Source organism: Camelus bactrianus, chromosome 4, assembly GCF_048773025.1.
Source record: "Camelus bactrianus isolate YW-2024 breed Bactrian camel chromosome 4, ASM4877302v1, whole genome shotgun sequence".
NCBI classification, from domain to species: domain Eukaryota; kingdom Metazoa; phylum Chordata; class Mammalia; order Artiodactyla; family Camelidae; genus Camelus; species Camelus bactrianus.
This window is the reverse complement of record NC_133542.1, coordinates 66,992,210-67,008,468: the sequence shown is the minus strand read 5'-3', so window position 1 is coordinate 67,008,468 and position 16,259 is coordinate 66,992,210. Positions and strand designations below refer to the sequence as shown.

At 37.2% G+C, this 16,259-nt stretch overlaps 1 protein-coding gene and 1 non-coding gene across 3 annotated transcripts in view; both read left to right on the top strand.

Annotated features, from left to right (window-relative positions):
* The window catches only part of RC3H2 (ring finger and CCCH-type domains 2), a 48,146-nt gene that overhangs the window by 19,679 nt on the left and 12,208 nt on the right, over positions 1-16,259 (top strand). For both annotated transcript variants that reach the window (XM_074362177.1, XM_074362178.1), the window contains exons 6-10: positions 3,641-3,841; positions 4,440-4,572; positions 4,686-4,804; positions 6,079-6,191; positions 12,812-13,120. In XM_074362177.1, coding sequence (XP_074218278.1) covers positions 3,641-3,841; positions 4,440-4,572; positions 4,686-4,804; positions 6,079-6,191; positions 12,812-13,120 — 875 coding nt within the window. The remainder of the gene's footprint in view (positions 1-3,640; positions 3,842-4,439; positions 4,573-4,685; positions 4,805-6,078; positions 6,192-12,811; positions 13,121-16,259) is intronic.
* On the top strand, positions 4,240-4,350 carry LOC123617197 (small nucleolar RNA SNORD90). The gene has a single exon (XR_006725331.1). It is a non-coding gene; the product is annotated as a small nucleolar RNA SNORD90 (small nucleolar RNA).

Below are 16,259 nucleotides of genomic sequence, written 5' to 3'. Positions count from 1 at the left end.
GCTCTTAAATTATACATAAGATCACGTTGATTAGAATTTTGAGGGTCCCAAACTTTTCTGTAATGTGTGTTTATATATTCCCAAAGAGAAATTTGAACTTATACTATTAACTCTGAGATGGTAACTTGATTTTCCCATCTTCATGTTCTTGGGGTCATACTACTATTGTCTCATGTGCCAACAGTAGCTATCAAAACAACCAGTGAGGTGGTCTGGGGATACTTTCATTTTACTGATGAGGAAATCCTCAATTTGAATAGTTTGAATGATTTGTTCAATCTAAGTTTCAGAGCTTGTTACTAGTCTTAGGTATTATGAATTCTAACCAAATATCAAATTTCATTGTGGCCATTAGCGGGTTTCAGTGGTTCAGGAGTAACTGTCTATCATTTATTGTAGAAATCATCTAGCCACATACCTGCATGGTTGGATAATTAGACAGTTTCACTAGGACATGTGAAACTCTACCTTTTGAATTTTTTTTTTGTCACTTAAGTCAGGTATAGATTAAAGCTATAAAAATACCCTAATGATCATTTATGTGGTGGCAGAAAATTTCTTAATTTCTTCATCACCTGTAGTGCTAATATTTGCCTAACCACTGGCTGAACTGATCATGTCACTCTTCTGCTTAAAAGTCCTCAGTGTTTTCCCATTCCCTACAGGATAATACAGGCATATCTTGGAGATACTGTGGGTTCTCTTCCAGATCACTGCAATAAAGTGAATATAGCGATAAAGCGAGTCACATGGATTTTTTGGCTTCCCAGTGTATATAAGAGTTGTATTTATTTACACTATACTGTAGTGTGTTAAGCATGCAATAGCATGATGTCTAAAAAAAATGTATGTACCTTAATTAAAAAATACTTTTTTGGTAAAAAATGTTAACCATCATCTGAGCCTTCAGCCAGTCATTATCTTTTTGTTGGTGGAGGCTCTTACCTCAGTGCTGATGGTTGCTGACTTACCAGGGTGATGGTTGCTGAAGGTTGTGGTGTTTGTGGCAGTTTGTTAAAATAAGACTACAAAGTTTGCCCCCCTGATTGACTCTTCCTTTCAGGAATAATTTCTCTGTAGCATGCAATGCTATTTGATAGCATTTTACCCACAGCAAAACTTCTTTCAAAATTGGAATCAGTCCTCTCAGACCCTGCTGCTGCTTTGTCAGCTAAGTTTATGTGATATCCTGAATCCTTTGTTACCATGTCAGCGATCTTCACAGCGTTTTCACCAGGAGTAGATTCCATCTCAGGAAACCACTTTCTTTACTCATCCATAAGAAGCAGCTCCTCCTTCATTAAAGTTTTGATCATGAGATTGCAGCAGTTCAGTCACATCTTCAGGCTCCATTTCTAATTCTAGTTCTCTTGCTGTTTCTACCACATCTGCAGTTACTTCTTCCACTGAAATCTTGACCCCTTCAAAGTCATCCAGGAGGGTTAAAATTCCTGTTACTGTTGATATTTTAACCTCTTCCTGTGAATCACAAGTGTTCTTAGTGCAATCTAGAACGGCGAGTCCTTTCTGAGAGGTTTTCAGTTCAGTTTGCACAGGTCCATCAGAGGAGTTACTGTCTGTGGTAGCTATAGCTTTACAGAATGTATCTCTTAAATAATAAGACTTGAAAGTTAGAACTACTCCTTGATCCATGGGCTGCATGCAGAACGGATATTGTGTTGGCAGGCCTGAAAACAACATTAATCTCGTTGTATGTCTCCGTCAGAGCTCTTGGGTGACCAGGTGCATTGTCAATGAACAGTAATATTTTGAAAGGAATCTTTTCTTTCTAAACTGCAGGTTTCAACAGTGGGCTTAAAATATCCAGTGAACCATATTGTAAACAGATGTGCTGTCATTTGGGCTTTGTTGTTCTATTTCTAGAGCAAAGGCAGAGTAGATTTAGCATAGTTCTTAAGGGCCCTAGGATTTTTGGAATGGTAAAGGAGGATTGGCTTCAATTTAAAGTCACTAGCTCCATTATCCCCTGCAAGAGAGTCAGTCTGTACTTTGAAGACAGGCACTGACTTCTCCTTTCCAGCTGTGAAAATCCTAGATGTCATCTTCTTCCAATATGGGGCTGTTTCATCTGCACTGAAAATCTGTTCTTTAGGATAGCCACCTGCATTAATTATCTTAGCTAATCTTTTGAATAACTTATTGGAGTTTCTGCATTACCACTTGGGGCTTCATTTTGCATTTTTATGTTATGGAGCCGGCTTCTTTCCTTAAACCTCATGAACCAACCTCTGCTAGCTTCAAACTTTTCTTCTGCAACTTCTTAATCTCTCTCAGACTTCTTAGAATTGAGACATGGTAGGGCCTTGCTCTAAATTAGGCTTTGGTTTAAGGGAATGCTGGGCCTGGTTTGATCTTCTATCCAGACCACCAAAACTTTCTCTGTATTAGCAATAAGGCTATTTTGCATTCTTACCATTTGTGTATTCACTGGAGTTGCACTTTCAGTTTCCCGCAAGAACTTCTTTGCATTCACCCCTTGGTTAGCTGTTTAGTACAAGAGGCATAGGTTTCAGCCTATCTTAGCTTTGAACACACCTTTCTCCCTAAGCTTAATTATTTCTAGCTTTTAATTCATAGTGAGAGATGTGTGACTCTTCCTTTCTCTTGAATACTTAGAGGATATTGTGGGGTTGCTAACTGGCCTAATTTCAAGATTGTTGTGTCTCAGGAATTAGGAAGACCTGAGGAGAGGAAGAGATGGGGGGAATGCCAGTTAGTGGAACAGTCAGAACACACACATTTATCGATTAAGTTCACTGTCCTATATGTGTGTAGTTCGTGGTACCCCAAAATAACAATAGTAACATCAAATATCACTGATCACAGATCACCACAACAAATGTAATCATAATGAAGAAGTTTGAAATATTTTGGGAATTAACCAAAATGTGACACAGAGACTTGAAGTGAGTAATGCTGTTGGAAAAATGGTGCCAATAGACTTGCTTGACACAGAGTTGCCACAGACCTTCAGTTTGTAAAAAACACAGTACATATCTGTGAAGCACAATAAATTAAGTGGAATAAAACGAGTTATGCCTGTACCCAAATTTCTCACCATATACAACACCCTCTATGATTCTTCTCCAGCCGGCATCTTAGCTTTTAATTCTATGTGCTCTGCTCTTGCGTGTTTCTGTTTTACCACTTGCCACTCTTTTTAGAATTTTACTCCTCACTGTACTTTGCCTGGGGAACTCCTGTTCATTCTTGAAGACTCAGTTCATGTAGCTTTCTCCTGGAGGAAGCCTTCTCTGATACTCACCCTTCCCTCCCCCACCTGTTAGATTTAATTGCCTTAACTTTACGTTGCCATAGAGCCTTATAATAGCATTTCTACTATGATTTTCTGTTTACAAGTTTCTTTCCTACCAGCCACTGAACTCATTGAAGGAAAGCAGAACTATATATTGAGTTACGTAAATTCTGCTTTGTTCCAAAAAGAATTTATGCTAAGGACATTATTTTCATTGCACCTTCTTTGTGTAGTATCTGACATGCAATACATTCCCCCTCCCCAATCCAAAAAAAAAAAAAGAGAGAGAGAGAGAAAGCTGGATGAGGGAGGAGGGAGGGCAGAGCAATTCTGATTTTTTTTCTTCTTTTTTCTATTTTCTAGGTTACCAAAAGGGATGAAGACTCTTCCCTGATGCAGCTAAAGGAGGAATTTCGGAGTTATGAGGCATTACGCAGAGAACATGATGCCCAGATTGTTCACATTGCTATGGAAGCTGGACTCCGTATTTCCCCTGAGCAGTGGTCCTCACTTCTGTATGGTGACTTGGCGCATAAATCACACATGCAGTCTATCATCGATAAGGTTTGTGCAATTAATGATGCTGATTTTATATTATTGCTGTTACATTCTAGAGTGCTTGGTGGGTGGGTATAGCTCAGTGGTAGAGTGCATGCCTAGCATGCAGGAGGTCCTGGGTTCAGTCCCCAGTACCTCCATTAAAAAAATAATAATTAAAAAGAATTTTTTTAGGTATTTAAATCTTCTGAAGGGACTAAAGAGACAATCGGTTGGAGATTCCTGTTTTTAAATACAAGACTCTTATAAATACCTTTCTATTATTTTCTAAATCTGAAGATAAACTAAGGGAGGGAACAGGGTATTAGCACACAGATAGTGTAGGATATTAATATAAGAGCAGCCTGGTTTACAGAGTCTGTCATTTATCTGTATTGTGACACCAGATAGCTAATACAGCCTATAAATAAGTTTTCTAAGTGTCTAATGATGAATTTCATAGGGCAGATTCTGAGGTGAAAGTTTAATTCATCACTGATACTCCTACTGTGGAATCTGAAGACACTTGAAAACCTGTTCAGTATATTGACTGACTGAAAGCATGTGAATATAGATGTGTCATAAGAACCAGAATAAAAATCATTCTGTTTTCTTTTTGTGTTAGCTGCAGTCTCCAGAATCATTTGCAAAGAGTGTTCAGGAATTGACAATTGTTTTGCAACGAACAGGTGACCCAGCTAACTTAAATAGACTGAGGCCTCATTTAGAGCTTCTTGCAAACATAGACCCTAATCCAGGTATGTGGGGAAATAATTGCTTATACTTTTTCTATCTTTGAGGTAAATAAGACAAGAGATTCACTGCTAACAAATTCTCCTCCCTATCCCATCCCCTTGGTGGCTTATTTTAGATGCTGTTTCACCAACTTGGGAGCAGCTAGAAAATGCAATGGTAGCTGTCAAGACAGTGGTTCATGGCCTTGTGGACTTCATACAAAATTATAGTAGAAAAGGCCATGAGACACCTCAGGTAAGCACACTGACTGCACTTCTGACTGCTCTTATTTCTAAGGTTCATCTTGAACATCTTATCAAGCTGTTTGATTAATGGACTTCTTATATGACTCTACTTTCACAAGTTTTTATTGTCTCTGCCTTTTGGGAGAAACTCAAGTTTTAGTGCACCTGATAAATAATTCATAGAGCAGCAACAGTTTGGGGATTATCTTGAAAACGAGTTCACTGCAAGTTTTTTTGACCAATCAATAGATCATTGATTCCTTCTAAACATTTTGTCTTTTTTTTCCTACTGTGGGAAATTGTTGATTTTTTCTCCTTTTCTGTCGTATAAATGGATTCCTATTTGTGTATGTATGGAATTAAATAAATAAAATACTTTCAGTTTACTCTTGAAGGAGTTATTTAAGGTAAAATCCTTTATTCTAATAGTAATGTCCGTTTATGAAGTTACTACGAGCCAGTCCTTATGTTTGGTATTTTAGATATATTATTTCTAATCCTCACAGCTACCTGGAAGACAATTGCTATCCCTAAGCTGAAGTTTAAAGAGGTTAAATAACATATCTAAGGTCACGGTGGCAATAAGTGACAGAACTGGGATCAGATCTTCTTCAAAATGATCTTTCCACTCTTCTGTCCTTATTCTGTTAGACAACATTATATATTCAAATATTAACTGAAAGATAAATGTTTCATTTTTATTAAGGTCACAGAAGTAACTAACATAGATTTTCATGCAAATAATAATAGTTAGTTATGATGAGGTTTTTATATTTTGTCTCATTATTTGTATGAACTTAAACAGCTACAAGCCTTAAAAGAAAATTATATCTTCAAGTTAACACATGAATTGGTATTTCTTAATTTTTAACTTTCCGGGTAAATTGTGTGCTACCTTTCCTGGGGAAATTTATATGGACAAAGCTTATGGCTTTTTAAATGCTTTTTGAAATTGTTTGTTTGATTTTGGTATCATAATTTTAAGGCACCAATGAATTGATGAGAAAATCTTTTATTTTCATGGGCATTTTGTTGCCTGGCAAATAAGTAAGATAACATTTGGACAGTTTCAGATAATCCTGAGAAGGATTGTCTAAAATGTCATCTCAGGGTTAGGCCAAATAACTCAAAACAGGAAATAATGCAGTGGTAGTTGTGTCAGCACATGAATTACTTACCTAATGTGAAAAAGAATTAAAAGTGTAAATACAAACTCCTAAAGTCCCGGGAGTGAATGACAACTGGACTCTGCACTTTTCCACACGTTGATTTTCTTTTTTGTAGCCTCAGCCAAACAGCAAATATAAGACTAGCATGTGCCGAGATCTGCGACAGCAAGGAGGGTGTCCACGAGGAACAAATTGTACTTTTGCCCATTCTCAGGAAGAGCTTGAAAAGTAAGTTAGGAGAATTCTCTTTTATTTGGGTTTAATTTTTGGTCATTATGAAAGTGTTATTTAGAGTCTTAAAGTTTGTGATGAGTTTCAAAGATGTAGTTAAGTTTACATTGTAGAATTAGTTAGATTGCAAAATAATCTTTTCTTTTGAAACTACACCTTGTTGCCTCTGAGAGCAAGATTAACATAAAAAGTGGCTCAGAACCTTTTTCAGGGGTTATATTTTAGGCCATTGTATAGCTGTGTAGGTGCTAAGCACCTATGCAGAATGAAAATACTCCTATGTGTAGGCTTATTTTCTCAGGTTCCATTGAAGGTAATAGCTGAGTCCCAGGTAAAATTGTGAAGCCAGATACATTTTCTTTTCATGGCTTTTGGGGTTTCTTTAAACATTTTTTTGGTCTTCTTTTATCCTTCTCTTGTTCTATGAGTAATCTCTTTTTCTCTGTTCATTTACCCCAGGCCTAAAAGTAAATGGATATGAGCTATAATATGTATTGCCCAAGTTTCTGTTGTTTTGTTTTTTAACCAAAACATTGATCATTGAGATCTCACCAAAAAATTGATCCCAGTCTTTCTGTTGAATAACTGGCCTGTATATCAACTCTTAATAGACATCTCTCTTTTGTTTTTAGACACTTTAAACCCAATTTGAGCTAATTTTTTCCTCTCATAATCTTCTCTTTTACCTTCAATTCTGCTCTCCGCAAGTGTATACTGTCCAGCCAGTTATACATGCCATGTTATAGGAAACATCTTTGTCAGCTTTCTTTCACCTGTTTGACTTAGTCACCAAGTTCTGTCAGTTCAGCTTCCTGTGTGTTTCTTGATCCACCATTGCCTCCTAACTAGTCTTCTTACAGCTATGGTTGCCCACCCCCAACTCCATTATCCCCCACAAAGCAAGGAGAACTTTGCACGTAAGGCTCATTGGAGATAATGAGGCGGGGAGGGTATAGCTCAAGTGGTAGAGCGTACACTTAGCATGCATGAGATCCTGGGTTCAATCCCCAGTATCTCCTCTAAAAATAAACAAACAAATAAACCTAATTACCTCCCCCTTTAGGTAGTTTCTCATTACCCTATGGATAAAGATATAAATTCTAGATTGTGGCCTGCAAGACCCTGCGTCATCTAATCTGTTCCTACCTTTTTGATCTCATCTCACAACACTCCCTAAGTTTACTCTATAGTTAAGCCACATTGACCTTCTGTCAGAGCCTGGAATGTACTGTGCTCCTTTCTGCCTCAGGTCTTTTATGTATGCTGTTCCTTCTGGCTCTGCCTTTGGAGCTTTTCCTGTGTCCAGCTCATCCTTCACTTTTTTGGAGGAATCCCCCCAGTATTTCGTACTAAACCAGATTTTTTTTTTGTCACACCTATGAACACTGTAACTAACTTATGGGTCTGTGTTAGAGGTTGATAAATTTTTCTGTAAAGATGCAGATAGTATCTTCAGCTTGGTGGACCATTCAATGATATCTGTCCACAACCATTCAACTCTGCCATTGTAGCAAAAAAGTCACCATAGACAGTGCATAAAATGGGCATGGCAATAAACTTTATTTACAAACAGGCAGCTTTGACCCACAGGCAATAACTTGCTGACCCCTGATCTATTTATTGAATGATTGTCTACCTTACTGAAGTGTAAGTTCCATGGACTATATCCGTCTTGTTTATTGTCTCCTCTCAGTGGCAAACACTGGACCCTGCACATAATGAGCTCTATAGCAGCAGCAATGTGATAGAAGATAAATGTGTGTGCATTAAAAAGAAGAGCAGAAACCTGCTCCTTCTCAGTTGTTCCCCCCCATCCCCAACTCCACCCGCCCTGCCGGACTGGTGGAGCCTAGAGAGACTGCAGGAGTTCTAAGGAAAAAAGATGCTGTTGGCATCTAGTCTCACTCAGTAGCTCAGTATACAGAGTTTTACATTAAGATGATTTTTGAGACTCTAGGAGATATTTTCATCTTGTCCATACCTGAAATAGAGCTTTTTAGTTAAAATAAAGCTTTTATCTTCAAGTTGGACTCCTACTCTCCATCTCAAGTTCCAGTTTGTGGGTTGTGCACCAGGGGAGTATGGGATTTAATTATATCACAAGTGCACCCCTCTTACCATCTCGCTGTGGTTCCTTCTTTATGTCTTTAGATGTAGAAGACCTTTTTTTGGTAGGTTCCAGTCTTTTTTATTGATGGTTGTTCAGCAGTTAGTTGTGATTTTGTTGTGTTCATGAGAAGAGGTGTGCTCAAGATATTTCTACTCTGCCATCTTAATCCAGTCTATCCAGTTCCTATTTTAGAACGTCATTGTCTCTTGCCTACACTGATAATAGTGGTAGTAAAATATAATAATAATAATAATAATAATAATAATAATAATAATAATAATAATAATAATAATAGCAGCCAAATTAATTGGTCAAATTTTGTGCCAGGTACAGTGTTTAGTGTTTCACGTGTATTTACTCAGTTTGTCCATTTTACTGCTATGTGGGTTTTTTTTTTTTTAACCAGGCATCTCCCTACGTCTCAACTAGGATTTTCATTTGCAAATAAGTGTCTAATCTTGTCTGCTGCTTTAATCTGTTAATCGGTTCCTCCGTATATGACAGGTTCTGGGCCCTGTCTAGCTTTCCAGCCTTACTCCAGCTTTTGCATTCTTTATTGTTTTTAAGGTACATCCAGTTAATCACTGTTTACTACTGTACAGATTCTTTATTCTTTCCCTTGTACGTGTTTTTTTTTTTACTCTATATCGTGTGCTGTCCTCTTTTCTGTTGGGAGAGCTCCTGTTTCTAATTATACTCAGGTATCATCTTCCTTCTGAAAACGTCCCTGACTTCCCAGGCCATGCTGGGTGCCTGCTGCACTGTGCTGCTGTAGCACTCTGTACATGGTAACTTTATAACTAGCATTTCTCTTACTGTATTGCAATTGTTTATTTACATGTGTGTGTTTTCACTGGACTTTATTTATTCTATGGGTTATTCATCTTTATATTTTCTGCACTAGCAAGCATCTGACATGTGAACTCGGGATATTTGTGTTGAAAAAGGAAATAATCTACAGTTTGTATTTCCAACCAGCTTCACACTGTTAAATAAAAGAAGAAGAAAGAAAAACAGGGTAATACAAAGGATTCAAGAAGTAGAAGATGTCATTATCCTGTTGGTTTAAAAAATACATATTGCTACCCAACTGAACTTTTTGAGGGTGGCGTCTTTGTCTTAGCTCACATAATGCACCAGGAGGAGTTCAGCAAATGTTTGTTTGACTTAAATAATTTTACCAGCCTGCTTTCTCTACTGTACATCTCTAACCAAACAAAATGTAAATGCCCAAAATCTCTTTTAAGAATATTTATGTGAATATATTTTAGAATGTAGGGTATTGGAATCCTGTTCCCAGGAATTGCTGTGTTCTGGAGAGTGTCAAAAGCCTGGCATCAACCAGCTCAACAAATATTTATAAAAATGGTTGTTAAGTGCTAGGTACTTTTTTAGGTGCTTCTAGTTGGGAAAGAGGAACGATAAACATGTAAAAACATGGAGAGCCTTCATATTACCATGACATAATAAAATCGCAGTTCAACAACAACAACAAAAACATGTAAAAAAACAATTTCAGTTATTGATAAAAATGCTATTAAAGTCTGAGGTGGAAACAAGCTTGGCATATTCAGGAACTAGAAGACCAGTGTGCCTAGAAGATGGAGAATGGGGAGAATGGCAAATGTACAGTTGGAGAGATTAGGCAAGGCCAGATCATACTGGGTTGGTGGACCCTCGCAAGGAAATTGGATTTTATTTTGGAAGCCTTTATAGGGTTTTATTCAGATAGAACAATGAGATTTTTGTCTTAGAAATATCACTAGTGTCTGTCTAGCATGATGGAGTGGTCCAGGCATGAGATTGGTAGTTTGGTCCAACTATAGGAATGGAGATGATGAAACGTAGTCAGATCTGGGGTATATTTTGGAAGTAGAGCTGGTAAGGCTGATAGATTGAATGTAGGGGATGGAAAAAAAAAGAGAAGAATCAAGGATGACTCCAGGGTTTGGGGCCTGTGTAACTAAGGACTGCCTCTTACTGAGATAGGAAATGCTTGAGGGTAGAAAATCAGTATTCTCTTGACCATATGAAGTTTGAGGCTTATTCCACATTCATGTAACAAATACTTATGGAACACCTAGCACGCACCAGGCACTATGCTAAAGATAGAGAAGTGAATAAGAAAGGCAGAATCCTTGCTGTCTTGGGGCTTACATTATAGTAGAGATCAACATAAAGCAAATAAATAGAAAACATAATATCTGGTACCTATTGGCACTATGAAGAAAAATAAGAGAAAGAGAATGATTGGGAAAGGGGAGATATTTTAGATAAGATTGTCTGAAAGGGATCCTATGACATTTAAGCAGACACCTGAGGGACGTGATAGTGCACTAGAGAAGAAAAGATAATCACAGGAGTAAAGTCTTTGAGGAGGCAGATGGGCTTGGGACCTGGGGCTCAAGATGAGAGACTGGCCTTCTGTGGAACCCAAGTGGCAAGATTGGCTTGAGTTAGGAACGGGAACTCTTCATCCCTTATTTTAGGAGGAGTGTATAGTTACAGAAGCAGGAAGCTTGTTGGAATTGGTAGTGGGAAAGTAAGTAATTCTCTGGTGTCGTCTGTTTTCTCTGTTAAGTGGGAGACAATGTCATCAGCTATGGAGGGACCATGGAGAATGGAAAGGAGGATGTTAGAGATAGGGAAGTGAATTTAGCAGAGAAGTGTAGTAATGTATTGCTTAGCCATTTAAAATAATTGATCGTAAATTTGAAGGGAATCTAGTCGGCATGATTGCATGATTTTTCCGGCAACATTCAGCTACTTGGGAGCAGGCACCAAATAAGAGAATAAGTAATGAACTGAACTTGGGTTTTACCTCGTGAGTTCAACAGAGTAATGGGGCCAAGGGAGTTAAAGGTATTTACAAGAGAGGAATTAATGGTAGAAAATGGATTCTAAGCTGGGTGAGGCACGGCGCGAATACTTGAGGGAGCTCATGGATGATTTGAAAAGACTAGAAAGTAATTGGCTTTTTCAACTGTGAGGTCCAGATTCCAAATCCAAGTTTTTAGCTGCCTAGATGCTAGAAGTCCAGTATGTATCCTCATTTGTCTCTTACTTTACCTCTCTTGGTTAAGATTTTACTTCTCATACCTCCTCTCTTTTAAGAGACTCACAATGAAAACTTTATTTTTTGCCTGCCAAAGCAATCTTAAGGTTATCTGAGATTTGTCCTTTGAGAGTGAGAAGCAAGGAGCAGCTTGGCATTTTGTGCCAGAACCTTTGAGGTGAAAAATGAAGGGCACGTTTCAGAGCAGCGTGTCTAGGAAAGCACAGGCCCCTCCAGCCACCAGACTGCCTTTCTAAACTATAGGGCTGCTCATAACCTCCGTCTTCAGGAAGTAATCATTGGTTTCCAGGCATCTACAAGATGACATACATAAACTGGTTGTAACCTATTTATTGTTGGTGTTTTAGGTTTGTTTGTTTTTTTAACTTAATATTCTGTCAGTCCACCTTTAGCCAGACTGATCTGGGTACACCTGTCTTTACTGAGCTTGGCTGCTTCTGTCATTGTGTGTAAATGTATGTGTATGAGAGAGTAGGGAGAAGGAGCGAACAATGAAGCTGTTTATAGATACTGAAGGAGTAAAAGGGAAACTATTGTGAAGGCATTGCTCATCATTAACACTATTTGTATTTAATTACCATATGTTTGTGTATAACATTAATATCCGACTAATTTAGGTATATGTAATTATGACCCCAAATGTGTGTAGTCATCTTTCTATTCATGTAACATGGTTGTTTACCACTTTAAACAATTGGAGGGAACATTGACTAGGACTACATTCTAATGAAATTTTTGTTGTACGAGTGGAAATAAATTTTCTTAAATGGAATCCAAGATCAAATAGCTTCATATATTAGAGTATTACATCCGACCACCATAAATAAAACCCCAAATTTAATATCAGAAAAATCTTTAATCCAAATACCTTTTACTTTAGTCATAAACTAATCTGAAAAATAAAATACTAAAATTTCTATATTTTGGTGTAATGTTTGTTTAAGACTGAGTTTTGAGTTTTTTTTATTTCTTTAAAATTATATGATATTGTAGCGATTTGGTAACAACAGAATTCTTTCAACTCTTTCATACCTTTTCTCTTCATTCTACATTCCCAACTAAATTTGTCATGGTTGCTTTCATTTTTACGTAGTGTAGTATGTATTCCAATTATACAGAATTTTCAAAAGGATCTCTTCCCATTCCCTCAAAATGCTTCTTTGAATACATGTATACTTTGCTTGCTATATTAATTATGTGCCCACATATACAAGTGTTGTATATATATGTATATGGCAGATATATTTTCATGTGGCTGCTGTCATGGCAGAGTTTGATGTAGACTGTATTTGATATTTAGCTGAAGAAACTTTTTCAAAGCAGTGCCTCTTTTTAAAATCTTTTCCCATCCCCCCTCCCCCTCGCCCTTTTTTAACTTCAGGGTAAGATTTATTGAAATATTCACTGATATCATGGTTGTTTTTGAAACAGGTATCGATTAAGGAACAAAAAGATCAACGCAACTGTAAGAACATTTCCTCTTCTAAATAAAGTTGGTGTAAACAACACTGTCACAACCACAGCCGGAAATGTCATTTCTGTCATAGGAAGCACTGAAACAACGGGGAAAATTGTTCCAAGTACAAATGGAATTTCAAATGCAGAAAACAGTGTTTCCCAACTAATCCCTCGTAGCACTGACAGCACATTAAGGGCCCTGGAGACCGTGAAGAAAGTGGGCAAGGTTGGCACTAACGGTCAGAATGCTGCTGGGCCTTCCACAGAGTCTGTAACTGACAAGTGAGTATTAGGTAAAAATGTTTAACGGAGTTACTTAGCTTTTTTATAGACGCCTGAGTATTTTTATTTATCCTGAGGAAAAGCAGTTAATCAGGATTTTTACACAGAATGTTTCATGTAGTAGAAAAAGCACTACATGCCAAAAACTTTGAGTTCTAGGCCTGGCTCAGTGATTGGATAGCTCTGTGACCTTGGAAAGTCGTTTCAGCTCTGGATTTTTTTTTTTTTTCCCTTCAACTATAAACTGATCAAGTTGGACCAGAATTGAGTTTTTCACACCTTATTTCCTTGAACTTTAGGATTGAGGCCATAGTGGTGCCAGAAAGGAACTAAGTAGAAACCTAAGCAGGTGAGATGCTTGAGCATCCAGCCCGTTTCAATGAGAACAGTTCCACTTTATGCTTTGTAATGCTGTGTAGGTGTTTAGAGGGAAATCTTTGAAGCCAGACTCTCTGGGTTCAAATTCTGGCTCACGCGTCCCTGTTTGATCTCTGGCCAGGTATTTATGCCTTCCTCAGCTTACTCATCCATAAGGTTAATATAATAGTAGTACCTACCTACTTAATGTGTTGATTGTGAGGGTTAAATGAGGTAATGTTGCAGTGTGCTTTGAACAACAGTACCTGCCACATAGCACTCACTAAATATCTGCTGTTATATCATTATTGTTACTACCATTATTATCATTACCATTACTGTTGTTGCAGCTCAGCATAAGATTTAATTTGGCAAAAAGGTTTCGGTGCTTTAAGAAAAAAGTTTTAAAACTTTCAGATTAACTGAAAAGTTACTAGTATGTCTAAAATCTCATGCTTTGTTATTCTCTCCCGGTCTTAAACTATGAGTTAAAACATGCTCAGATTTTGTTACTCATAAGTAGTCTGTCAATATCTATTATATGCCTTAGAGAGAAGAGCATTATGGTAGGCACACAGTAAATTGCTAGTGATTTCACATAATAAATGTGTAGGTAAGCATTTGTATTCCTTATTTCTGTAATTAGCATATGGTAGTGAAATTTGTTTATTAAAGGATTCTTAGAATTTTCCCTCAGAGAGATCTTAGAGATGATGTATCAGAGAACGTTGTCTAGTTAGCAGGTGTTACTTACACACTCATTCTGAGCTCTGTTCTTGGCATTCTTGAAAATACATGCTGTGTATAAGATATCCATACCTTTAAGAAACTTATGATGACATAGTTGGGAAGACAGTATTTACATATATGAAGAAATACTGGAGTTGGATCAAAGAACAGGAAAATTTTATATTCCTGGGAGAACTATAGGAAGGAGATTTCAGAAAAACAAACAGGAGAACATGGATCAAGTTTATTAGTAATTGTATAGAATATTGAGATCAGCCTTTTAGAACTGAAAGTTTATGTTAGGGACTGGTTAAATAAGATTAGATAGGTAGATCGGGACCCAATTATGGAGACCTTGTGTTAAATATGTTTAGGAAATGAGCTTTTGAAGGTTTTTGGCAAGGTAATATTGTAAAACCATTTCATATTCCTATAATGAAATGTTACTCAGCCGTAAGAGTAAGGTACTAGTATATACTGCAATGTGGATGAACCTTGAAAACATAATGTTAAATTAAAGAAGCTAGTTACAAAGGCAGCATATTGTAGGATTGTTTATGTAAGTGTCCAGAATAGGCAAATCCTTAGAAGACAGAAAGTAGATTAGTGGTTGCTAAGGGCTGGGACTGGGAAAACAAGAGGATGGCGAGTGAATGTTAATGAGTACAGGTTTCTTTCAGGGGGTGATGAAACTGTTTCAGAAAAAGATAGTGGTGGTGGTTGTACAACCTTGGGAATAGACCAGAAATCACTGAATTGTACACCTTAGAAGGGTAAATTATGTCTCAATTTTAAAAAAATTATGGACTAGGAAAAACAACTTTTAAAAATAAATAAATCTAAATAAATAAGTCATTTATTTGTTCATTCAAAAATTATATCTCTTCTGTGTGGCAAACACCAGGCCAATTGGCATAGCTAATGAAAATGAACTAGATACACTCCCTGCCTCAGGGTCTCCCAGTGTTGTCTGGGAGACATAAACAGATATCATATCATCTGAAAGGTACTATAATGGAGTTGTCTTCCAAGTGTTATTAGAACACAGAAAAAAGAATAATTCGACTTGGAATTATTGTGGAAGTTTTCTTAAAGGTAAAGTGATGATGCCTGAGCCATTCCAAAAGTATGGATAGTTAGGGTGGAAGGGCCTTGTCTGTAGAGAATGCAGCCCGGGCAAAAGCCTGCAGGTAGAGAGAGGCTGCAGCAGAGGAGTCTGAAGTCTGAAAGTCATCTAAGATATAGCTGTCTGACTAGAATTGGACTAAAAGTCAGCTTCTTCCTTGAGTCTGAATTTCTGAGCTAGCTTTCATGATTTCATAAGGCTATGAACTTTGTCATAGATTTTGATGCCTTTTTTTATTTTGCAAGTTCTAAGAATTTGCCATTTGAAAATGTTATCCAAATTTTATGGTATATAACATTCTGATGTGAAAGGACCAGATAATCTGTGTAAAGCACTTAGCACAGTGTCTGGAATGTGTTCAGTAATTGCGTATTAGTAAGTGATTCTTATTATTGTTATGAGGAAATCCTAATCATTTTCCTTGTTGCCTTTATTGAACTTCAAAGAATAAGCACAGCCCTAAAATATCTTTAATCTCTAAGCCAATACATTTGTACCTACTATTATTACCCATGGTTTCTTAGTTATTTTCTCCGTTTTAATACAATGATACACAGATACAAACATCTGGTTGACTAATCTGTGCTAGACTTAAAGGCAGCCCACGCTCCTTGTTGTTTATACTTTTGCTTTCAAAGGGCATCTCGAGTTTGAGAAAAAACCCTCAAATCTAGTTGGGATGCAGTGTATTGAATTCCTGCATCATTAACAAGATCTTTTTCATGAGTCATCACATATCTAACCTGTGCTAAAGTTCGACTTCTTCAAAGAACGTAAGAAAGGCATAATGAGATCCTCAAGAGCTGATTGCTTGGTGACTTGACAAAGAAAATCCTTTGTGTTTAAAAAATATGTAGAAGATAGAAAGCTTGTGTGTTTTGCATCAGTTTAATGAGTAACCGTTTCATTGGCATTCCGTTCATCCAG